This window comes from Protobothrops mucrosquamatus, unplaced genomic scaffold (genome assembly GCF_001527695.2).
Source record: "Protobothrops mucrosquamatus isolate PMUCROS unplaced genomic scaffold, P.Mucros_1.0 scaffold325, whole genome shotgun sequence".
Classification (NCBI taxonomy): domain Eukaryota; kingdom Metazoa; phylum Chordata; class Lepidosauria; order Squamata; family Viperidae; genus Protobothrops; species Protobothrops mucrosquamatus.
Genome location: NW_015386664.1, coordinates 313,206 through 335,720, shown reverse-complemented (window position 1 = coordinate 335,720; position 22,515 = coordinate 313,206). Strand labels below are relative to the sequence as shown.

The following is a 22,515-nucleotide window of genomic DNA, read 5'->3' as shown; positions in this document are numbered from 1 at the left end:
TTATGACGCAATGAAATATACTCAGATCCACTCAGAGTAGTCATTTTCTTGCCTACAATAAGTGCTATTTCTGATAATCTATTCTTCTAAGAAATTCTCATTGGATACTTAATGTGTAGTTATTAAGCATGATGATAATAAGACATTTGGAGAATGGGCAGTGAAATACTTTTTTGGGGGTATTGATGCAATAATTTTGAAAGTCTACAGTGTTTTTCTTTCACCAAATATGAAGTGAATCTGTGGTACTGGCAGTCCTCAACTTACATTCCTTCATTTAGTGAGTGTTTAGTGACGTTACAATGGCACTGAAATATTAGATTCTTACATCAAATTTTAAGTGATGATTTTAAATGCTTTTTTTTGTAAGTGTTTCTCCATAATCTACACTGAATGGTTTAAATTGTGTTTTTTCCCCATAGAACAAAGTTTTATATTAATGATTTAATATTTCTCCGTGTGTATGTAGAATTTCTGTGTATACTGGCAGAATACTCTTTGTCCTCTCAATTACTAAGCCCAGTGAATGAACCCAACTATTTGCTGGTATGCACACCTGTGAAAAGGGGAGGGAAGGCAAACTCCTGTTTTTGATGTAAGAGGCCCATTTGCTGATCTGAATAACCTCAACAATCCATTCACACCTTTGTCTTTCTTCTTTCAGGTCTGAAGTCCCTTTTTCTATGTCTTTGTTTTTACTTGACAAGTCACACATGTTCTGAATAGCTGCTCCAAGCCATTCAGCATTTATATATGTGTGTTTGTGCTTGTGTGTTTGAAGGGGGAAAGAAGAGGAAAGAAGGCTGATAAGCTGGGACAAGTTGAACAAAACAGACTTCTGATCTTTTTTTTAAAAAAAAAAAGTTCTGAAAGCTTTATAGTTGCTTGGACACAGGTCATGGGCCAGACAAGTGGCACTTCCAGGATTAAACTGCCCAGATCTCCTTTTCTCTAGCCACCCTTTTCACAGCTAGTTCTCTCATGTTGCTAAATTTTGTATCTTCCAAACACTGATTTATTTATTTAACTTGCCCCCAACTCACTTAGAAGTGACCAGTTGAAAAAAAGAGGAAAATTGAAGGTCTAGAGAGGATTGACCGATAGCTGCTTTTTCATGAGGCAACTGGACTTTCTTGTTTTTCTTTGTAGACATTTTTCTTCTCATTCAAGAAGCTTCTTCAGCTCTGAGCTGAAGTTGGATAAGAAGCAAAATGTCTTCAAGGAAAAACAAGGAAGTCCAGTTGCCTCATGAAAAAGCAGCTTTGGGACAACTATGACCAGGATGACAGAGAATCTCCATAAATATTTAGAGAGGATTGCACAAGTTTGTACATCACCTACTTCCTGTGGAAGAGAAAAACCAGTCTCCTGGCCTTTCCAATTATCCTATAGTTCAGTGGTTCTCAACCTTTTTAATGCCGCGACCCCCAACCGGTCTAAGTCGAGGACTAAACCGGTCGCAAGTCGAGGACTAAACCGGTCATAAGTCGAGGACTAAGCTGGTCATAAGTCGAGGACTACCCAACCGGTCGTAAGTCGAGGACTTTCCCTGCCCGGGAGCACCGCGGATGCGTGGGTCCACCCCCTGCGCCGGCCGAGGCGTAGCTGGCAAGCGGCAGAGACGGAGCAGGCCGACCACCAGCTGGCCCAGCCCAAGGGAGGTAAGGCACCCGCCGGAAAAGGGAAAAAAAATGGCGGACAGCCTTGCTTGGCGACCCCCGTGAAATGGTCGATCGACCCCAAATGGGGTCGCGACCCATAGGTTGAGAACCACTGCTATAGTTCAATAAATGAAATGAGGCAGCAAACAACTTTCTTCCCCACCCCAAGAAAAAAGGCTTGGGGAAAGTGAGAGGGGACCTTAAGGTTCCACTTTTGTTCCACTTCCATGTTCCCAACTGGAGCTTGCAAATATTCAACTACTGCATAAAAATAAGGCAGGTAGAATGGAAGATAATATTGTTGTAAACACAGAAAGGGGAAAATTGCCATTGATGCCCGTATAATTGACCATTAGGAACTGAAAGGTAGCTGCAAGAAGAAAAACCTTTGTCATTTTCACAGATGATTAAAGATAGCAGTAATCCTGCTGTTTCTTTCTGTTGGGCATTGGTCTTATGATATACATACCTTTGCATGCTTTCCTGTGCGTGATGGGTTTGGTCATATCCCGATAGTAGCCTTCTTTGCAATAGTGGCAGTGACGACCAGCTGTGTTGTGTCGGCAATTAAGGCAAACACCCCCACTCTTGCGACCAGATAATTTGTAGAGTTCCATGTTAAAACGACACCTTCTGGCATGTAGGTTGCAGTTACAAGCTGGAAAAAAGGAGGAAAAATGGAGGTGTAAAGTTTGGTGGTTCTCAGATATTGATAAATTTGGCATGAAATGGTATATTATCTAGCTATATTATCAGCAAGCAAATATAAAATAACAACAAGCCCCCAATTCCTGGTCACCCACATTCTGTAACATTGTATGTCAGCTTCTGCCCTGGAAGATACTTTAATAAGACTTTAATCAAAATGTTAGACTTTTGTTGATTTCTCTAAAACTATCAAGAAAATAACACAAAAAAGCTTCCCTAAAGTGGTGTCCTTTGCAAATATGTTGGAGACTGCACAAATCCATGCCACAAATCTCTGACTCATCATTATGGGGCTTTGATATATGGTTTATTAATCTGCTTTGGAACAGTGAAACTTTATAATCCATTCTAGTTTCCTAGGTTTAGTTCATGCTGCCAGTGGGAAATAAAGGCATGACATTTGCTCATTGTATTTGATAACTGATATTATTAATTCTTTGTTCTGAAATTGTAACACAGTTTTTAAACGAATTCCTGCTGATATAATTCCATTCTCTCACTCAACTATATCCAAAGCTTCTGTTTCTGAAATCCTGTTTGGAGTGTTCATTTGCAAATTCTATACAGAATATGAATCCATTTCTATAAACCCCACTGTAACATATAAAAACATAATTTCATTCTAAGTTTATATTTTAAGCAAATACATCATGTACAAATTTACTTACATAAAGTATCAGGGAGGTTTTTAAAAAACAGAGGGATATACAGCACAATATCCTTCTTTCAGGATAACATAGATGCTTACAAATCCAACAAAGCAAAGTCATTCAATTATCCTAGGATTAGGCACTCAAAGGCCAAATTTTAGTCCATGAGCACTCTGGTAACCAGGATTCAGAGTTCTAAAATGCAACACTAAAAAAGTAATATTTTTTTAAAAATCAAGCAGGAACACATCTGGTCTCTGACATTATCCCAGCTTGGACTGCCTTGAACTGCATTCATTCATTCATTCATTCATTCATTCATTCATTCATTCATTCATTTTCAAGTTGTAGAGCCCATTCATACAAAGCTGTTAACTTTTGACACTTATCTATTCATAGAACTAGTTATAAGCAAGGCTGTCCATTTAAGAACAGTTACTCCTGAAGTCTTCATTGCAAGCACTTCTTCAACTGCCAGCTAGTTACTGAAACCTCTTCAGGAATCTGCACCTTCAGGGGCTCAGCAGACTTCTGCCCTCCATACTGAAAGTGAGGTCCTATCCTTCCTTGCACCTAAAAGGACAGTCTGATGTTCCTTCCCCTGAGTATGATCAGTTAATGAAATCTGGCTTCGACTATTCTTCCAGGAGGCTCATGTCATGTCACTAATTATATTCTAAGGCTTCTAAGAGTTCTGTATCATGGGAAGTAGATACCCATTTCTCATTCAATCAGTTCTAGGCAATTCACGGATGCAATGTCCTGCGGGCTGTAGTTCATTCCTTCGCAGATGAAAGCAACACTCTCTAGCACAGAGGTCCCCAACCTTTGGGGCACCAGGGACCGGTTCTGTGGAGAGAGGTTTTTCCATGGACCAGAGGATGCATGGTTTTGTGTGCTGCCTGCATCTCGTGGATGTTGTTTGTGTGGACTAGTTGCTGGCATGTCGTGGCTTGGTACTGGTCCACAGACTGGGGGTTGGGGATCCCTGCTCTAGCACAAACCCTGTTCTGGTCCAGTTCCTATTTCCGTGCTTGTCTGGCTGTGAATTCCTTTCCCATGGGATTCTCTGCAGAGATTAATTAGTTTATTATTAGAACTGCATCTTATTCACGCATGCCTCTCACTCACTGGTTGCTTGTTGCTCTTCTTGTGTTAATGTTAACATTCCTTCCAGTTTCTCCCTGCTTTCATTTGTTCTAAAACTATTGACTTCAACCGCAGTATGTCACAAACACGTCCCTGTTTATTACAACAGTGTTTCCAACACAACCAATTATCCAACTTGCAGAAAACTCCAAGTATCTGTATGTCCCTGGTTCCCTCCTCCCCTCACTCCCCCATTTCTAATCCTGGTCTAGTTTGGAGGGCAGCGACAGTTTTATCACCAAAGTAACCATTAAGGAGCTATTCTACTGTGCCAAATCACTGGGGTTTTGTTGTGTCTGGGGTTCTGCTACTATTGTCCTATCACACATTACAACACATCTTAACTATTTTTGATCCAGAGCAGACACATATTGCTATTTATGCTCCACTTTCTTCATGCACCTGTTTACAGAAACAAGGCTCTTAAAAAAATATGGATATTTTGCATATATACAAAATAATATTCTTTGGAACTGCAAATTCTAATTTCATCCTGAGGGGGATGGATTGGGAACCAATGTTTTATCTTTCTGGAAAGCCCAGTTTCTAAATATCCTGTCCTTGGACTGAGCTGGCACTTAGCCAGCATTCACTGGCAATACAGTAACTGTTTTTAGCCTCTTAAGCTTAATGCTGCCCAACAGGGGAATTGGCCTTAATGAGAAATACTTTCAACCTTTCCCCATTCATCTACATCCAAAAATAAAGGAGTGATGCTAATACACTTAATAAGAGAAAGGAGTAAAGATTAAAGGCTGATGGATGGTCAGGAGGAGTTTGAAATGTCTGCTATTCATATCAGTGAAAAAAAAAGGAATGTGAAGTTGACCTTGTTTTTTAGCAGTTAAATCCTGTGGTATGATAAATAGTTTTTTCTTCTGAACTTGTGCAGAGTATATATCAATAAATAGCTCACACAAAGGAAGAGGAGCTGCAATTGTAAGTCCTGAAACCAGCTTATTCCTCAATCATAATGATGTGGGAAGAACTAATGTGGTAGAATATTATGCATGGAAAAGGTCTAACCCTTGATACTTCACATTTGAAGATGGGTCTGGAATAATTTATCTAAAACAGCAGAGAGCTGCTAACATTCAGTCAGTAAAACTGAAATAGAGGTCCTTGTCATCTGTATTACATGGTTGGCAGGAGTCACACTAGGAGTCAAAAATGACTTGATGGCACATCATCAGTCAATCAAATAGCAACTTTTCTGCAGTGTTGCAGCGTTACTGCTCCTCTACCAACATTTTTGCTGTCCTCCCCATCCTAGCATCATTGGCAGAACTAAGCATAGTGTGATTCAGAAGAAGGTAGCTTCCTATAATTTCTTTTTAGGGTGTTTGGCTGGCTTCCTGAAGATAGAAAAATTCTTCCATTGCTATAAGGCAGCAGCACCCTAACTCCGCTCCCTATGGGTTCTTGTCTCCATGTCATTCAGACCTTTTAATCTATCCTATTTAGCATAAATGAACCTGGGGGGTGAGTGGGGTTCTTGATGCTCTTTTGGTTGTTTTCTTGCATATTCTCCTTTATCAACAAATGAACTCGTGTATTGTATAGTATGTCTATAACTAAGCCATAGCGTAGCAACCAAGAACTAGTGATTAGTCAATCCATGCAACTATCTGATCTTGGGAGATTAAAAAGTGATGGGAACCATCCATATTTAGTTAGTTAGTCCCTGCAGTTTTTCTGGGCAAGGTTTTTCAGAAGTGATTTGTCCTTGTCTCCTTCCTAATGCTGAGAGACACTGAGATAAGGTCACCTAATTGCTTTGGTGCATAAGGTGGGACTGTATCTTAGTTTTCTGGTTTGCATTGGGTTGCCTTAACCTCTACACCAAACTGGCTCTGTCTATGATTATGTCACTAGCACAAACTCTTTTCAATGTGTCTATAGTGTATATTTTCTTACAATATATTCATAATTTAAGTGTCTCATCTTATCTCTGCTACAAGTGTAAGGATGCATAATCAATATATCTGCAAGCCTTCAGACCGAACTTACTATCAACAATTATTTTATTTTGGACTGTAAGAAAATTTCAAGAAATGAGGTGAGTTAATTCAGAAGAATCGTAAAATCCCAGATTGATATTCCTGGGATAGTTTCTTATTAGCTGTTCAGTGCATATTTTGCCAATGAGAACATACAAAGTTTTGTTTAATTTTCTTCAGAACTTGACTTGTCCTTTTAAAAATCACTGTATTGCCTGAAATAAACATGAACTTAATTTTAAGAAGATCCATACCAATGGGAAGAGAAGACAAAGAAAAAGAATCCTGTCCAATATCTAGTTCTTATACTTTGTAGCTTTATAGTTCATTAAACTAAGTTTGCTACCTCCAGCTGAAATCAGTCTTGATGACTTTTCTCCTCCAATGTGTGAACATGATAAATATACAGTACATATGCTTATGCATTTATTTACTGCAGCATGTAAGCATGAGTAAATTAATAGAACTATATAGGACTGTTTATATTACCTGCCAAAAATCAGATTCTCCAAAAAAGAGAGAGCAAAAAAAATGTGCATATTAATGGAACAATAACCAAAATTAATTCCTGGTAAATAGATTTACACCTTTATTCACATTTTTAATAGATCTTATCTCCATATATCAACTCATAGCAAAGAAACAGATTATATAAATCTATGAAAATTCTCATACTTAAAATTTATGATGTTATCTCAAATATATATGTAATATCTACCATCAGAATATTGGCTAGATCAGGGGTAGGCAACCTTGGCTCTTTTATGATTCATGGACTTCAACTGGCTCAGGAATTCTGGGAGTTGAAGTCCACGAAGTTGAAGTCCATAAAAGAGCCAAGGTTGCCTACCCCTGGGCTAGATTATTTCCAGAAAGTAACCAATTCTTATAGATGAATGAATCTACATAGGAAGTCATAAATGCCTGGAGCTAGAATTATTATAAATAGGAATTAATTAATAATATTTAACGTCTCTGTTTAGAAGGAGGTGAACTTTTTCAAGGTTTCAAGGGGTAGCAATTTAACAAAGTCAGCTACATTGGTGCAAAACTCAAGCCTTGAAAGATAAAAAATCCACCTCCTTCTAAACAGAGAAGTTAAGTATTATTAATGAATTAGTGGTAGGACAGTCCTCAGGGGAAGAAACTGAAAGCTGTCTTCATCTGCCTTTGTTACTGAACTCAGAAAACATGTTGTGGGAAACACAACAAAACAAAACAATCCTCATCACCAAAAAGATGGGTGTTTTTTTTAATCCAGTCAGCGTGACAGAGCCATAACTTTCTTTCTGAGGCATTTCCTGCCTTAGACAAGAGAAACTGCACACAGTGTGAGCACTTTGGGAGCACTTACGAGGTCCTCCTCCCAATGCCCATGAATTATAAGCCACAGCCCAGCTGCTTGATGTGCCAGACATGCTAACAGATGCTTGACAGACTGCAGCTCTTGGGAAGCCCTGGGTTCTCCTTGGAGGCAGAGCTGGCTCCAGGGAACAGTTGGCAGGTCCAGCTACTTGTTTCTATCCAACAGAGCAAAACCAAGCATTTGTGGTGTAGCTTGGCCAGAGATGCCAGGGTGGGGTTTCGGGGTGGGGGAGGATAAGGCTCATTCAGGGGGCTGATCCTCCCGCTGTGAAAGTGTGTGCATGGGGCGGGAGTCTCAGGAGGCAGGGAGACTGGTGAACAATGAAAACCATTATGTGGGTTTTATGCTTTTCCACAGGCATCTTCTGTGGCTGATTATTGGAGAAAAAAGGCCAGCCGTTCACTGTGCTGGGGCAACTCCTCTATGCTTAACTTTTTTGTGTGTTTTCCTCACGCTCATTCATAGGCTCCCCTTGCCTCATGCAAAAGGTGCCGGATCGCACTGCGTGTATCAGCTACAGATGGGGTTTTCTATCCAACAAGGAAAAGAAACGTCTTGCTTATCTTTGGAGTGCTATAAGCACTTATAAAACCAGGAGGAGAAAGAACTAATAATAAGATTAGAGGGTTTTTTTTTCCCCTTTACACTTCTGTTGAAATGCATATCTTGCTTGCTGATTGCTTCAGTTCATCTGATAAGTTATTTTAATATATTTACTCTGGAAAACGGTGACAGTTTTAAGGCAACTGTATTCAATCCAGCAATGGGCTTCTTATATTTTATGTTATAAGATACAAGATAAGTTATAATGCGAATCAGATTTTAAAGGGAAAAAAAAATAGTTAATGCATATGAACCTGTTGTTAGAAGAGTAAATTTATGAACACATTAAAAAGAAACAGGCATGTCCTGAAACCTAAACTGAAGTGTAAGACAGAATAGTGGCAGATTTTTTTCTATAGCCCATATCTAGAAAGGAATAGACAAAATAGTTTAGCACCAGGCTTTATGACTACACCAAGACATATGTAATAGTTGGAGCTATTCATACTTTGATTTCTCAGTGGCTTTTTATACTGCACTTGGTCCCGTGAATCTGCAGCTCCCATTTTATTTATTAGGATTTATATGCTGCCTTTCAAGGCATCATTCATAGCACTCCCCTCTCCAATTTTTCCCTTTAACAACACCCCTGTGAGGTAGGTTGCACTAAGAAAGAAGGATGGTCCATAGTCTCCCGTGAACTTCACAGCTGAAGGTGTTCTTGAACCTACTGTAGGTCTCCCTGATCCTTGTCTAATGCCTTAACCAATACAGCACACGTATTACACAGACCTACAGAAATGAAACTATGGCTAATGATACCCTGCTTTATGGCTGTTCCTGATTTTCTCCACCAGAGGCTGAAAACCGAGTTCACTGTAGATTTTCTTCCCTTAAGATTTCAGTGGCAACCCAGTTTGTGCTTTAGATAGGTAAAATTGTGACAAATAATTATTGTTCTTGCTTATCTACTGTACTATTGAATCAATCAGTCCGGGTTCAGAAGTCACAGTAAACCCAACGGCATACAACTTGTCCGTCAAACAATCCGGGGTCTGGGAATTTCATTTCATCTACTATTACCTCTATATAGGAGAAAGCAGAAATATTCTTTTTTCTTTCTTTCAAAGAAACCAGAATGAAACTCGTGATCAAAATTTAAAGAGAATCTGGGGGAATAAAATCTCAAGTTTTCAAATGAAAACTTTCACACACAAATACACCTGTGCATGCTTCTCAAAAATGCAATTGCATCATGCTGCCATCTTATTCCTAACCTTGAAATTTAGAATGAAAGAATCAGTGCTTGGATCCTTATGTTCAAAATCATTAACGAGGTGGGTTGAGAATTCAAATAATATACTAATATACTAAGAGCACTTACCAAGAGAGAGTTGTATCTGCACCTATTAATACAAATACAAAGATCCATATTTCATTCCTTGGAAATTCAACCAATTTTTGAAAAATCTACTCAGCTACATCCACATGCAGAGCAGAGCAGAGCAGCTCCTCAGCTTATTTCATTCCACTTCAGACAGATAGTGAATACAGATTGTCTGCAGCTTTGTATTTTGTTGGAGAGAGAATGCTTGCAATGTCTCACATGTTAATGAGAACCCATTAAGGACATTTAGAATGGAGTATGTCAGTGCAATGTTATTCAGATCCAGAGTCTTTTAAGCAAATGACTCCATTGACTGGGGGTGTAATATAAAAATAAATTAGCTGTTCTGCATGCCACTGAAAATAGATTAATTCTATGTTCTATTTATTATTATAATATACTTTCCAAACAATTCTACAAGGAAATAATAGATTCTTCGACATAAATAAAACCAAGTACACTATGACACCAAGATGAGTGAAATATATAATGGCATTATCTCTGAACTAGCAGATATTTTTAAACTGGGAGTCCTTCTTTTCTCTTAATTACTTACGGGAAGTAATGATATAAGAGACATCACTTGGCTCAGAATGTCACCTTACAGGCTCTATGTCATTAATCTATTTTTATAATAGGATACCTATGGTTTTTCTTAATATTTAGCTGGTAGAAATAGTCATTGGATTATGTTTTATTTCCACTTTTGCACAGAAAAACATGGTGCCTAATTTGTTACTGGCAGATGTGAAGGAGAAGGAGTCTGGTCTGAAAACTGAAGGCTTGTCAGAGAAGGCTGAAAGGGGCATGGATTTGAAAGACTCAGAATTGACAAAACTGATGAGTGATGAACTGGATAGATGGAGATTGGGGAATGAACTTATTGTACCTAACTGGAAAACATATGTTAAAAGATATTGCATTTCAATCTGTTGGAGGTTTTTTGAACAATATATGTTTGTGTGTTTGTGTGTGTGTTTGTGTGTGTGTGTGTGTGTGTGTTTTAGATAGAAGTGAGGTCAAATTGGTTGTGTAAACAAAATTGTAGAAGTTTATAAACTTATGGAAGCTGTGTTAATCTCACTGGCCTGTGTTGTCTAGTTACCCCCATTATTAAAGTGCCTAAGATAGGACTGCATTTTTACTGATATCTTAGAGATGGAGGCTGAAGGTGATTTAAATTAGGGTTTCTCAAACCAGCCAGAAAATCTCTGGCTGAGTCTAGGAATCAGAATCAGACTGTAGCATTATTCAGACCCTTCTTTTGGAATGGAGTTTCCCAAGTATATTCTTGGGGTTTGTTTTTAACTAGTTGTGTAGACCTCTACAGTTTATATGAAAGAGCACAATACAAAATTCTGGAAACCACAAGAAGTAGTAGTAAAATAAAAATCACGTTGAGTCTTCTCATCTCTGTGAGTGCATATACAAATGAGATTATAGTAAATAATCTGGCAAATGTAAAGTTCCAAAATGTAGTTCAGCATGTATGTCTTTCTATTGTTAATAGTCAAGAAAGCACCAACAAATGGTTCAAGGGTGACACCAGTCCAGAAGAGCACTACAAAAACAACACAGAAGAATACAGGAGGGAAGGTTAGTGTGTTGTTAGAGTCTACTCTGGCCTACAGGGTGTTAAAATCAGCAGACCTCCCTTCCTTTTCTTTTGTTTGCTATCTTCAAAAGGGAATCAGCCTTGGATCCAACTTGTCAGGCCTAGGGTTTGCTTTCAAACATTAAACAGGTGTGAAGAGCTTGTTTGGTCCCTGTTTGCTCAGATATGCCAGTGCCCCTTGAGAATGGTTGACAGAGTGTGCTTTTGTGAACAGGGGCTGGCTGACCCTTTAGCAAACACAGACAGCTTCTTATGCCCAGAGGGTTTATCAGAAGAGATCTGAGAGAGAAAGGCGGCCAATGGCTTGTTTGACTGACACCCTGGCCAGAGTTATCACCAACATGCCTAGCATTGCAGGGAGGTGTCAGGGCAAGTCTTGGGTCAGGGCAAACACCTTGCAGCTGCTGGGATGTTTCACGGTAGAGCCAAGACAGCCACCAACAGGCAATATATTCATCACGGAGGTCACCACCTGGTTTGTGCTGAAGGAGGCTAGCTGCTAAGGCTTTTTTCTGACACTTTTCATTACAATAAGGTGCTAGTCTAAGCATGTTGCACTATAGGTGCTGTATCTCATGCTTTGTGTTTCTTTTTCCTGTTCTCCTCTGAAAAAGAGCAGGCTCAGAGTACGTATGACCATCATGTCACAACAAAAGAAATGCAACTTATCAACAAGGGTTTATGCTGCAATTATTCTCTTGTAATCTGATTTGCGGATTGTTAATCTTCCACCTGACAAATGCTGAAATTGGCAAAGCCTCAAGGTGAATTTGCATAAAGTGAGAATTCAGAAAGCAACATTAAGTAAATTCAAACTAATTTTGATTTACCCTTCTGCTTTTTTTTTTAAATATCCAGAATGTGTATTGCAGTTTTCAAATCACTTTGAGAGAAGGAAAGCTGGTGCAAATTATGTCAATGTTACTTTCTAAACTTATAAAGCCCTACTGTATATTTTTGTTTTTATCTCTTCAATAACTATATATGCAAATACAAAGTGGTTTTGTATGAATCACCTCCTATGCTGTATCGAACAGTCTGTCCAAAACATTCTGTTTGTATTTTACAGAATTCGGGTAATGTTCCTGAAGTAGAAGCTCTCATATTTTAAATTTAGGACATGGGTTAGGTGGCATTTCTGAGAATTCCTGGGTGATGTCATCTTTCTGTGTTCCTATTGCTGTGTAGTATTCATATTAATTAGTTATAGTTATAGATAAAGGATAAGTTGCCATCACTAAGATTTGACTGGATGACTTACTCCTCTATGGGAGAGTATAAAATTAAAGCAACAGCAATCAGAACTATACTAAGGCCTAAAGTGAGTAATAACTGTAGGTCCATAATAGGGCTTTAGGGGGTACTGAAAATGATGGTAGTAACTAGATATCATAAGAAGAAATGGATTGTTTCCATCTGTCCCATCAGGTCCAACAGGAGAGGCATGATCTGGGTTCATCTTATGAGATTTTCTCTTCTTAATAATGTCCTTAAAATGATTTTCATACTCCAAAATGTATCTCCAAATTAAATAAATAATGTGGCTCTTTTTTGTTTTAAAGGACAAATCAATATGATGACAAAAAAAGTTACAGAACTACCCTACTAGTTGATATTAATTCATCCTTCCTAATGGTTTTTCAAGCATGACTTGTAATAAGGGCTGGAACATGTGACTTTCTCAGAAAATATTCCCTTAAAGGTCAGGCGACTTCAAAACGAGAGAGTCTCTACTGACTTAAAACAATCCAGTTGAGTTTAATTTTACTCCCACAACAAACTAACTTTTGATCCAATTGTTTTCTTCTTGCTGCTACAGCTTTTAAATGCCTTTATTTTCGTACAGAGTTTTTCCAGTGGTGTGAGCCCAAGCTTTCTTTATTTGTGCTAAGACTTTCTTTTCTGAACTGAATTTGACAAAGTATTTTATTAACATGTCACATGATTGTGGTGATATATAAATCAATAAAAATATACTTTCTGAAGGGCATATATGAGTGGTGCTACCTGGGAGCAGCTGAAATGGTTTAAAAAAACATATTGGTATATTCATTACTCTAGGCTTCTATGAAAACCATTGAATATGTTGCATAACTTCTTCTGGCATTAGGCACGCATTGTAGTGCAAAGCTAATGGTAAAATGCTCAATACCTTCTACCCTCAAGAGATGGGAGACCGAGAATGGGGAATTTTATCAGGATTATGTACTGTACAAAGCCTAAATTTCCCTGCCCTGCCCAAAGAAGCTTCCATTCTTTGCCAAGGAAAACAACAGCAGCAGCAACAAAGTCAGGGGTAGAAAGAAAGTGTGGCAAAATGAGCAGAGAAAAGAGCAGATGGATGCCCTTTGCAGTGGTTGTTGAGAAACTGGGATGGGAAGAGAGGCAAACATACACTGAAAGAGACTTTTTTGCTCTGTGATGTAACAGCCCTTGGATTCCCCCAGAGCAGGCCAGCAAGATTCATATCAGAGTCATTTAATTAGTTTATTGCAGGCAATTAGCTCCAGCACTTAGGCTGCCCCTCAGGGCAGCTTAAGCAAAGCAGGAAGACAGAGAGTGTTGGCTGGTGCTCAGAGGAAGCTTTGTTTTTCCCCTAAGCAAACTAGGTTAAGGAAACTTTTTACGCTCCTCTTAAAGTGAAGCAGGCTGGAATCAATAGATAATATCAGAGGAAATATGACACTGGAGTTTTAAAAATATATAGCAAGTATAGAAATTAATTTTAAAAATAAAAGTAACAGCATCGATAAAATAACACATTTGAGCTTTTTGAATCACAAGTCATTTTTCCCAGGAATTTTCCATTCAGGAAGCATCTACATAGACTAGATGGACCAAAATTTTAAACCCATGCAAATGATAAAGCTTTCTTCCTTTACATTTGTGATTAGGAGTTGGTGAATAGGGAAAAGAGACTTCGCAGTGCTGGTATACTCTTGGCATCTTTTCACCCGCTGCTTATTTATATTATTCTGTGACAGCCCAAAATTATTATAGTACTTTTCTCCCAAATGTTTAATATTCATGTATGTTTAAATATATGATGTGCTGCTCTTGATGGGATTATATTTTTATTGATTATTGGGGCAAGAGCTGCCTCCCCCAGGTTTGGTTCCTTGGCATCTGCTATCAATTGTTCAACCCCCAGGTTTGGTTCCTTGGCATCTGCTATCAATTGTTCAACCTTCAGGTTTTGTCAAAGTGGCCCCATTGTAACTTGTTTGTGTGTGTGTGTGTGTATGCCTTTGAATTAGTATTGGCTCCCTTTCTTGGCAAGATCTTCAGAAGGAATCCACCCTTCCCTTCTTCCAAGGGCTGAGAGAGTGATTGGCCCATAGTCACCCAATTGACTTTGTCCCTAAGGCAGGATTAGAACATGCAACCTCCCAGTTTTTAGTTAACCACTATGCCAGTCTGGCTATGTAACTTAAGATTTGTAATATTTGTAATATGTCACACATAATTGAAAAAGTGCAATGCTAAGTCTATGATAAACAGTAGAACTAAAGGTAAACAAGTAAAGTATTTGATATTTAAAGCCTTGCATGTGTTGTTGTTTATCAGTCCAAATTAAGTAAAAACACTGGACCCTACTGGGGTGATACATGCTAAAACTACAGCATTTGATTTCTACCTTTTCAAAGGTCCAAGGCAGGAAGTCATTGCCAATATGATTCTTCCCATTCTTTTTCTTGTTGTTCAACTCTTGTTGTTGTTGTTGTTTTGCTCTTTCTTCAGCGACAGCTTGAAAAGGACCTTACACATGCATAGATGTTTCAGTGAGAGTGATTCTCATTGTGAAGTTCAGCCAAGTGAGGACTGAACAGAAGAACTTTGCAGATCAAAGTAATGCCAGGGAACTGAGGGAGAGAATCTGCCTCCCTTACTTCTGTGTTTCTCTATTGGGTTGTATGAGTTGGAACTTTGCCACAAGCAGCCAGACAAATTATCGCTGTTGGAGAAATGACACAAGACCACCTACAGTGCTACTTCTTGTGAGCATGTGTCTGCATAGTGCCATCAGTATTCTGAATAACAAGCAGTTCAAGCAGATTGATGGGGCCCCTCAACATATAAAAAAACCCCTCCTCCTTCAGTTCCTAGGGAAACCCAGAGTTCACAAATCATAAACTTCCTGATATGTCTGATTTGGCTTCCATACCCTTGAATCCTATCTTGGTTCTCCATTATTTATAGATAATTTTAGCAACTATCTGATGGTTGATGATATAAATTCTTATGCAAAAGCCAAACAAGCCATCTTCAAGACAAGATTATTCTCATTTTCAGGCTTATTTAAAGTTTTATTTTCCATCTAAGATTTTATTTTATATCCCTGGAAGGGTGCATTGAGAAAATATTTCCTGAAGAGTGGGAGAGAGGCAAATTTTCTTTTCCTGCCATGGGGATGTTTTTAATAATATCAATTGTCTGTAAAAAGCTTTCTGACCTCAAAACAACTCCATGTTCAATGCATTCCTTCCCAGCCACAAACCCAGTAAGAATTCCTTCAGAGAAGAAATATGCTTTCAGCAACAAATTGTCAATAAACCAAAGAAAAAGAATTCTAGTTTCCCCTTTTGACTTCAGTGGGATTGTGTAAGCGTTAGACTTTGTTGTGGTTGCTGTTGTTGATGATGAAAATGATGGTATATCTGTTATTCCAGAGCTTTTTCAAAAATCATATCCATTCAAATAACTTATTTTATGATATTACTCTCTACCCTCTCTGTGTGAAGAACATTGTAATTTCTAAAGGCTTGCCAATCCAAATCCAGGCAGAAGTTTTGTTATTAATTTGTAATAATTGAAACATCTCTTTCCTTGAACTGGTAGTTTATCATCTGAGCTTTTTTAAAAAAAAGTTCAGGAGTTACCATTTTAGCATTTTTTTAATATACAGTATAGCAGCTATTTCAGCAGTACTAGTAAAGGGAGGCATTGAATCGACTAGAGTGCATGATAAGCATATTCTGTATCTAAGTAAAACCTGACATTTGTTTCTTTCTTCAAAAAATAGTTGCTGTTTCATTCCTGTGAATGGGCAAATCATCAAGCAGACAAGCCTGTATTTCATTGGCTATTTTTTCTCCTGTCAATCATTGCTTGAAGAATTTCTCAACAACTCCAAAGTTAGTATGGGGATATTTGCAACATGACTCCCAGAATTTAACAATAGGATGAGGTTTCCAATTTTTGCCTTCTGATTCCCATAGGTTAGATGTCACTCCACTATCAAATATTTTAAGAATGAGTTTTTAATATACTGAATGAAAATGCTTAATAAATCCTGTGTTTTCATTTTTATATTTTCTTTTTATTATCGTAATTTTGCTTCTTACAGTCAGTGTACATTTAATTTCTAATGAAATCTATTTTTTAATTTTAAGTTACAATCCTCTTCCTTAGGTCTCACATTTGACCCACTCATGTTTATACAAGTTGCAGCTTACAGAATTGTGTGCCTGGTATAGCCTGGGTTTGGTTTGGTTTGGTTTTTTCGTTTTGTTTCGTTTTGTTTTCTAAAGCAAGTCTTCTGTATATATCACTAATGTCTGGTAGTTTTCTATGTTCAAGTTTTTTTTTATAGAAGATAGATAGATAGATAGATAGATAGATAGATAGATAGATAGATAGATAGATAGATAGATAGATAGATAGATAGATAGATAGATAGACAGACAGACAGATAGATAGTTATAGGATGTGTGTGTTTGTGTGTGTGTGTGTGTAAGCAGTGTTTCTCAACCTTGACAATTTCAAGGCATGTGGACTTCAACTCCCAGAATTCCACAGCCAGCAATGCTGGCTGTGGAATTCTGGGAGTTGAAGTCTACATGCCTTGAAATTGTCAAGGTTGAGAAACACTGGGTAGAGAGAGGGAGAGAGAGAGGAAAGAGAGAGGAAGGAGGGAGAGAGGAATAGAATTGAAAAAGTACAATTTGTGACAGAGAGATGTGCAAGGATTCCTCTCCCCTCCCCCATCTACCACTTCCCTGATTCAAACCATCCTGTTCAAGTTACTTCCAGATAGTATATTCTACTACAGTATATAGTGGAATTCCAAGCACATCATGAGGCTGCTTTCTATTACAAACAATAACCATGTTATGTGCAATAAAAGAATAAATGAAGTGTAACGTATTTTTGAGATTACGCTGTCCTCTATGATCCTTCTTAACTAGTACCAAGCAAGAAATCAAAAAGCTACTTGACAAATCTGAAAATAAATATTTAAAGTCTATGGTTTTATTTAAAAGGGTATGATTTATAGGAAATACAGCTGCTCTTCAGTTAAATATCATGTCAATTAATGTGGAAGCTTGCCAATATTTTTTATTGGCAGATATTTCTTAAATAGTTAAATACTAGATACTGTTTTTCATCATTGTGAATATTTCACACTATTAAATGATCTCTAGTTGTACTGGCAAGACACTTCTGGTTATTGACTTTAATAAATTTTCTAACTATAAAGCATTCCTAGTTTTATTTCTGCAACTCCACTATTCCAGAGAGTGGTGAGGGACTGGTAATCTTTCAGTGAAGCTAATAAAATTAAACTTCAGTTGCAAGCATACATGAACAGCTACAATGAATTTACTGCTCTTGAATCTGCTGTGTGTTTAGATTCATCCCGCAAACCCCTTTTCCACAGAACAAGATCAAAAGCATTTGAGCTCTGTTTACAAATAACTCTTGGAAAACACACAGTGTACCGCCGACTGTTTACCATTTTTCTTTAACGTTCAGTAAATTGTACTTATTTCCTTCCTAATGCTGTTGTGAATTTCATGCCAGGCTTCCAAACTATAGAAGTGAGGAGTAAATAACAGAAAATAAATAAATAAAATAAAATAAACAAAGATGAAAACTTTGTTGCTGGATACTTCAGAGAGATGGTAAAGTATTTTGGAACTTGGAAGGGGTGTAAAGACAAAGTAAGGATAGGGATTTTGCCTGCCCTGGATTCATGCACATAAGCAGCAGGAAACATGGTCCATAATATTTTATTTTTCCCTACCCCTTCAATAATTACATTATAAGTTTTGCAGCTTCAGCTACAAGTAGGGAAACTCTTGGGGAATTACAAAGACAGCAAAGGGAAGATGGATCTCAATACTGAACAATGGGAGATCAAAAGAAATTGAATACAAAAAAAACCAAAACCAATCATCCAACCCTGAAGGTCAAGGTAATCATAACATAATGAGCCCTTAAATGGCAAAGAGAAGAAAAAAATGCCATATATTTTAATATCTTAAAGCTACAGCAATGTGTTGACTGGAAATACTGAATTCATTTATTCCATTTATTTAATCTGACACTCCATTTTTCCCATTAGTTTGTCATGCTATTTGTCATTGCAAAGTATCACTTGTAGCATCGTGATTCTTTTACTAGACCTGCTCTCAAAAGTTGTCAACAGCATGTGATTTGCGAACTAGACAGTGCATGTAAGCCTTAGTGTCCTACAGATCAGTTTTGAATTTAGCTACCATAATCTCTGGCACCAGTGTAGGAAGACAAATTAGGATAGAGCTAAAATAAAATTAATGCCTTTGTTCTTATTATTTAGACATAAAATAGTACGCCTCATCACTAGAAAAAACAAATGTCACTGCATGTATTGGATAAAAATAAAAGAGTAGTAATCATATAGATGCTTCCTAGATCCTCCTCTAGAGGAAAATCTAATTTTGGAGTAGCCTGAGACACTTTTATGAGGAACACAAATCTTACTCAGCAAGTGAGAAGGAGAATCTGAAATGGATTGGGGTATCATGGTGGAGTGAGGATTCTTTCTCTTTGAATTCCTATGAGTTGCAGTAATTTAAAAAATTATCTGAGATATAATATGGGGGCATCAGACAAATAACACAAGATACAAGCCTTGTTTAAATTACAGCTGATAATTTATTTGTTTCTAAACTTCCTGTTTTATACTCTTAATATCTGCATAGTGGTGCTTTGATTTAGATTCTGATTCCCAATTATCCAACTATCAGTATAACTTTCCAGTTTGTATTCCTTTCGAAATTTCAGGCTAATGCCATAGACTCCTGCAGTCATAAGGTTAGAAAGAATGTAGTGTTTCTGTAGTCTGAGGTATGTGCTCAGTGATATCTAAATACCATTAGCAGATATTGTATTTCATCGGTATTCTAAAAGCAGAAATCAGGATGAGCATAAGGCACTTCACCAGAGATACCTCCATGATAGATATGAAGATAGATAACAATCAGATAAGATTGTTTGCAGGGTAATGGAGAAAGGTAATACCTGATCAGATCATCAGGTATTTGCTAACCTATACAAACAATTTTTTCTACCTGAATGGGGTTTATTTGAAAAGACAACTTCTATAGTTTCCAGCTTCCAATCAACAGATTACTTATGACTATAAACTCAAACTCTACAAATACAGTATGACTGATATAACTGACTACTGATAATGTCCCATACTCAAAAGATGCCCCACCAGCAATACAGCACTATCTGAATGCAGATTATACTGTTATTATTATTCTTGCTGATTATAATTTAAATAGCATTTTCAATCTGCAAAAATATTTACAGTACATCACTTGGTTGTATGTAGTACCAACACTATCATAATTTACTACCAGACTACTAATGGACTATTTGTTCAGATCACTGTTAAAGTAATCATGGTTTATTAAACACAAAAGGAGATCATTTTTCTACATACTGTGGAACGTATATATTGTTTCATAGATCCTGATTTATGAGATTTACGTAATTTCATCTAGGAAATACTGTGGATTAGCTCACATCTAAATTGAGGCTTTGACACATTTTTGTTCTGTAGTTGGTTGCATGCAATAAATACTGAATTTCACCAATCATTTCTCTCAGACTAAAACAAAATGATAGGAAATGTATATTAATTTATTCAGAAAAGAAACCCAAATCCTGACATATGGTTATCTTAGCTTTTCTGATATTAACAATTCTGTATTCTCACTCTAGCTGTCTATGCAATCCATTCACCCCAACCAGCTTCTTGTAAGATGCCTCCAGTCCTAATTTTTCTTTCTCATCTACCTCCTAGAAACTGTCATTGGCTTCCCCATCTCACAATGAATGTTGGCCATTCTGAACAAGACCTCACAGTTATGTGCTCTCTACTCATAGCTCTGCTTAAGTGAAAACAAATATAGTTTTAATAGTATACAATTTAAATACAATTGTCCATATGTGACATGGAAACCTTCTTTCAACAAATTTTCTTCTTTCATTGTATCCTAGGCTCCATATAGTTTTGGGTGCAATGTAAAGGACCCTCAGATAATATTTTTATTGATTGTTTGTAAGCCGCCTAGAGTCACCTTTGGTGAGATGGGCAGCATGGAAATTTAATAAAAAAATAAAATATCTGGCAGGTTTGCAAAATTGCATGTAGTTGGCAATACCCTGGCAAATGATATATACATTAAGTGTTATATCTTTTGTTAAGCTAAATATCGAAGACCATTAGTTCTCTCTGCCTCTCACCCACACCACCCTTATTTTGCTCAGTCTGTCTACTTTCTTTTTCAACTAATGTTTCTATTTCAAACATTTGGGGATGTAAGAGAGAAGTAATTGTTGACCTTTGGGATCCAAAGTAGTGGAGATATATCCACCCTCCATCATTGTTTCACTACTGAACTGTGGACACTGCATCCATTATTTTGGAGAGATGCTGTAGAGGCCAGCACATTTTCAAGAATATCACAATCTTGGCAAGGAGAGAGAAACAGTTTCCTAGATTAATGAAATAAGAATTCAAGGAATGTTCAAGAAACTCATCTGTTTATTGATAAAACAGACTGGAGAACTAGGGGGGCAGAGCCCAAAATATTACTCTGAAATGAAATTTACCATCTTAAGATTGATTAATGCCTAAAGAACATTACAATATCCTTATAATACAAAGAGATAAACATGCAACCTCTCTAGACCATCTTGAACGATACTGGGTTACGGCAGGCATTTAGAAATATTATTTCACATATTGTCAAGAGCATCTGGAAAACAGAAGCATCACTCCTAATTTCCTAAACTAAACTGATCACTGTTTTCCTCTGCTCAATTGTTAATTGATTACCATTATCTGGCAAAGTTAGTATGTTTCTATTTACCAATGTGTAATATCCAGAGAACAGTCAGAAAATGCCTTTTACATAATCTATAGTACTTCTAAGAGTTTCAGGTGTTCGAGAGGTGAGCAAACACTCCTCAGGTGAAAGAATATTTTTATTTAATTTCTCCCATCCAGATAAATTATAGGCCAAAGTGCTCTGTGATGATTCTTACTTTAGAAATATAGTTTGACTTTATTGACAAATGCTGATAAACTGAGCTTCTGCTGACCATCATCATTATCTTTATGGAACTAATCTGACTGGATAAGTAAGACAGTTTCATTAATAATACAACCTTAACACTGAGCAGCATTCAGAAGTTAGAATTTCTAGGTCCTGTTTTTTCATTGAAACACAAAATTGTTCTTTTGGATTTCTAAATTAGCTACTATAAATATTCTATTGCATTGCAGAATCAAACCTCAAATCACCTTAAATAATGTTCATCAATCTCATATAACATTCTGGAGAAATACTGTGAATATATTTATAAGAGACCCAGATTTTAAAAACCCCAGAAATTTTTGCATTAAACCTCTCCAGGGTTTAATGCAAAAATTCCTAATTTAACCTTTACAAAGTCCTAGCAATTATTATTGATGAATTGGAATGTTCCTGGGAAATTGGTGATAATTGTTGTCTCTTTTTATTGGCTATATTAATAGCCATTCTTAGGCAAATTAGGTACTTCATTTGGAATAAAAACATTCCAGCTTCTTGAGTCACCAGTGAGATAGAAAAGGATCGAACAGAAGGCTCACCCAGTTGCACATCATTTCTTATTTCAAATGTGGTATGGGGCACAAAAGAAGTAAATAATATCACTCTCTGAGCCCATGCCTTATCAATGATAATTTTAAAAACAAGCAAGACAAGTAGCTCAGATTAACAGCTTCCAAATCCCACCTGCTGGTTCAGGGTATTTTTCTCCTTAATAGGCTTCTGGTTTCCCCAAATCCTACACTCCCCAGGAACCACCCCTTTCTGGGCCACCATTCATAAGCCCCAGGATCACACTGGTATAAGAAAAAGTCCCTGGAGAGTCCATCCTGTGAATTAAAGGACAATCTGTCAGCAAGTCTGTTTTACAAATGCCTGGCTGGTGACGAAGGGAAGAACTGGGACTTCCTGCAAGCTTGACATCCGAGGGGAGGATGATCTGCACAATACCTTCCAGCTAATGCATGAAATGACCTGTTGGTCACAGAAAGCCTGAACTGTTCGGTGGCCTCCTGTAGGGACTCATCCAAATCTGCCATTAGGCTGCCATTCTGATATAGTT

The 22,515-nt window shown here is 37.4% G+C and overlaps 1 protein-coding gene across 1 annotated transcript in view; it reads right to left on the bottom strand.

Annotated features, from left to right (window-relative positions):
* Positions 1 to 22,515, bottom strand: part of NTN1 (netrin 1) — a 117,264-nt gene that overhangs the window by 54,701 nt on the left and 40,048 nt on the right. Inside the window, exon 2 of the mRNA XM_015815199.1 lies at positions 2,131 to 2,319. Coding sequence (XP_015670685.1) covers positions 2,131 to 2,319 — 189 coding nt within the window. The remainder of the gene's footprint in view (positions 1 to 2,130; positions 2,320 to 22,515) is intronic.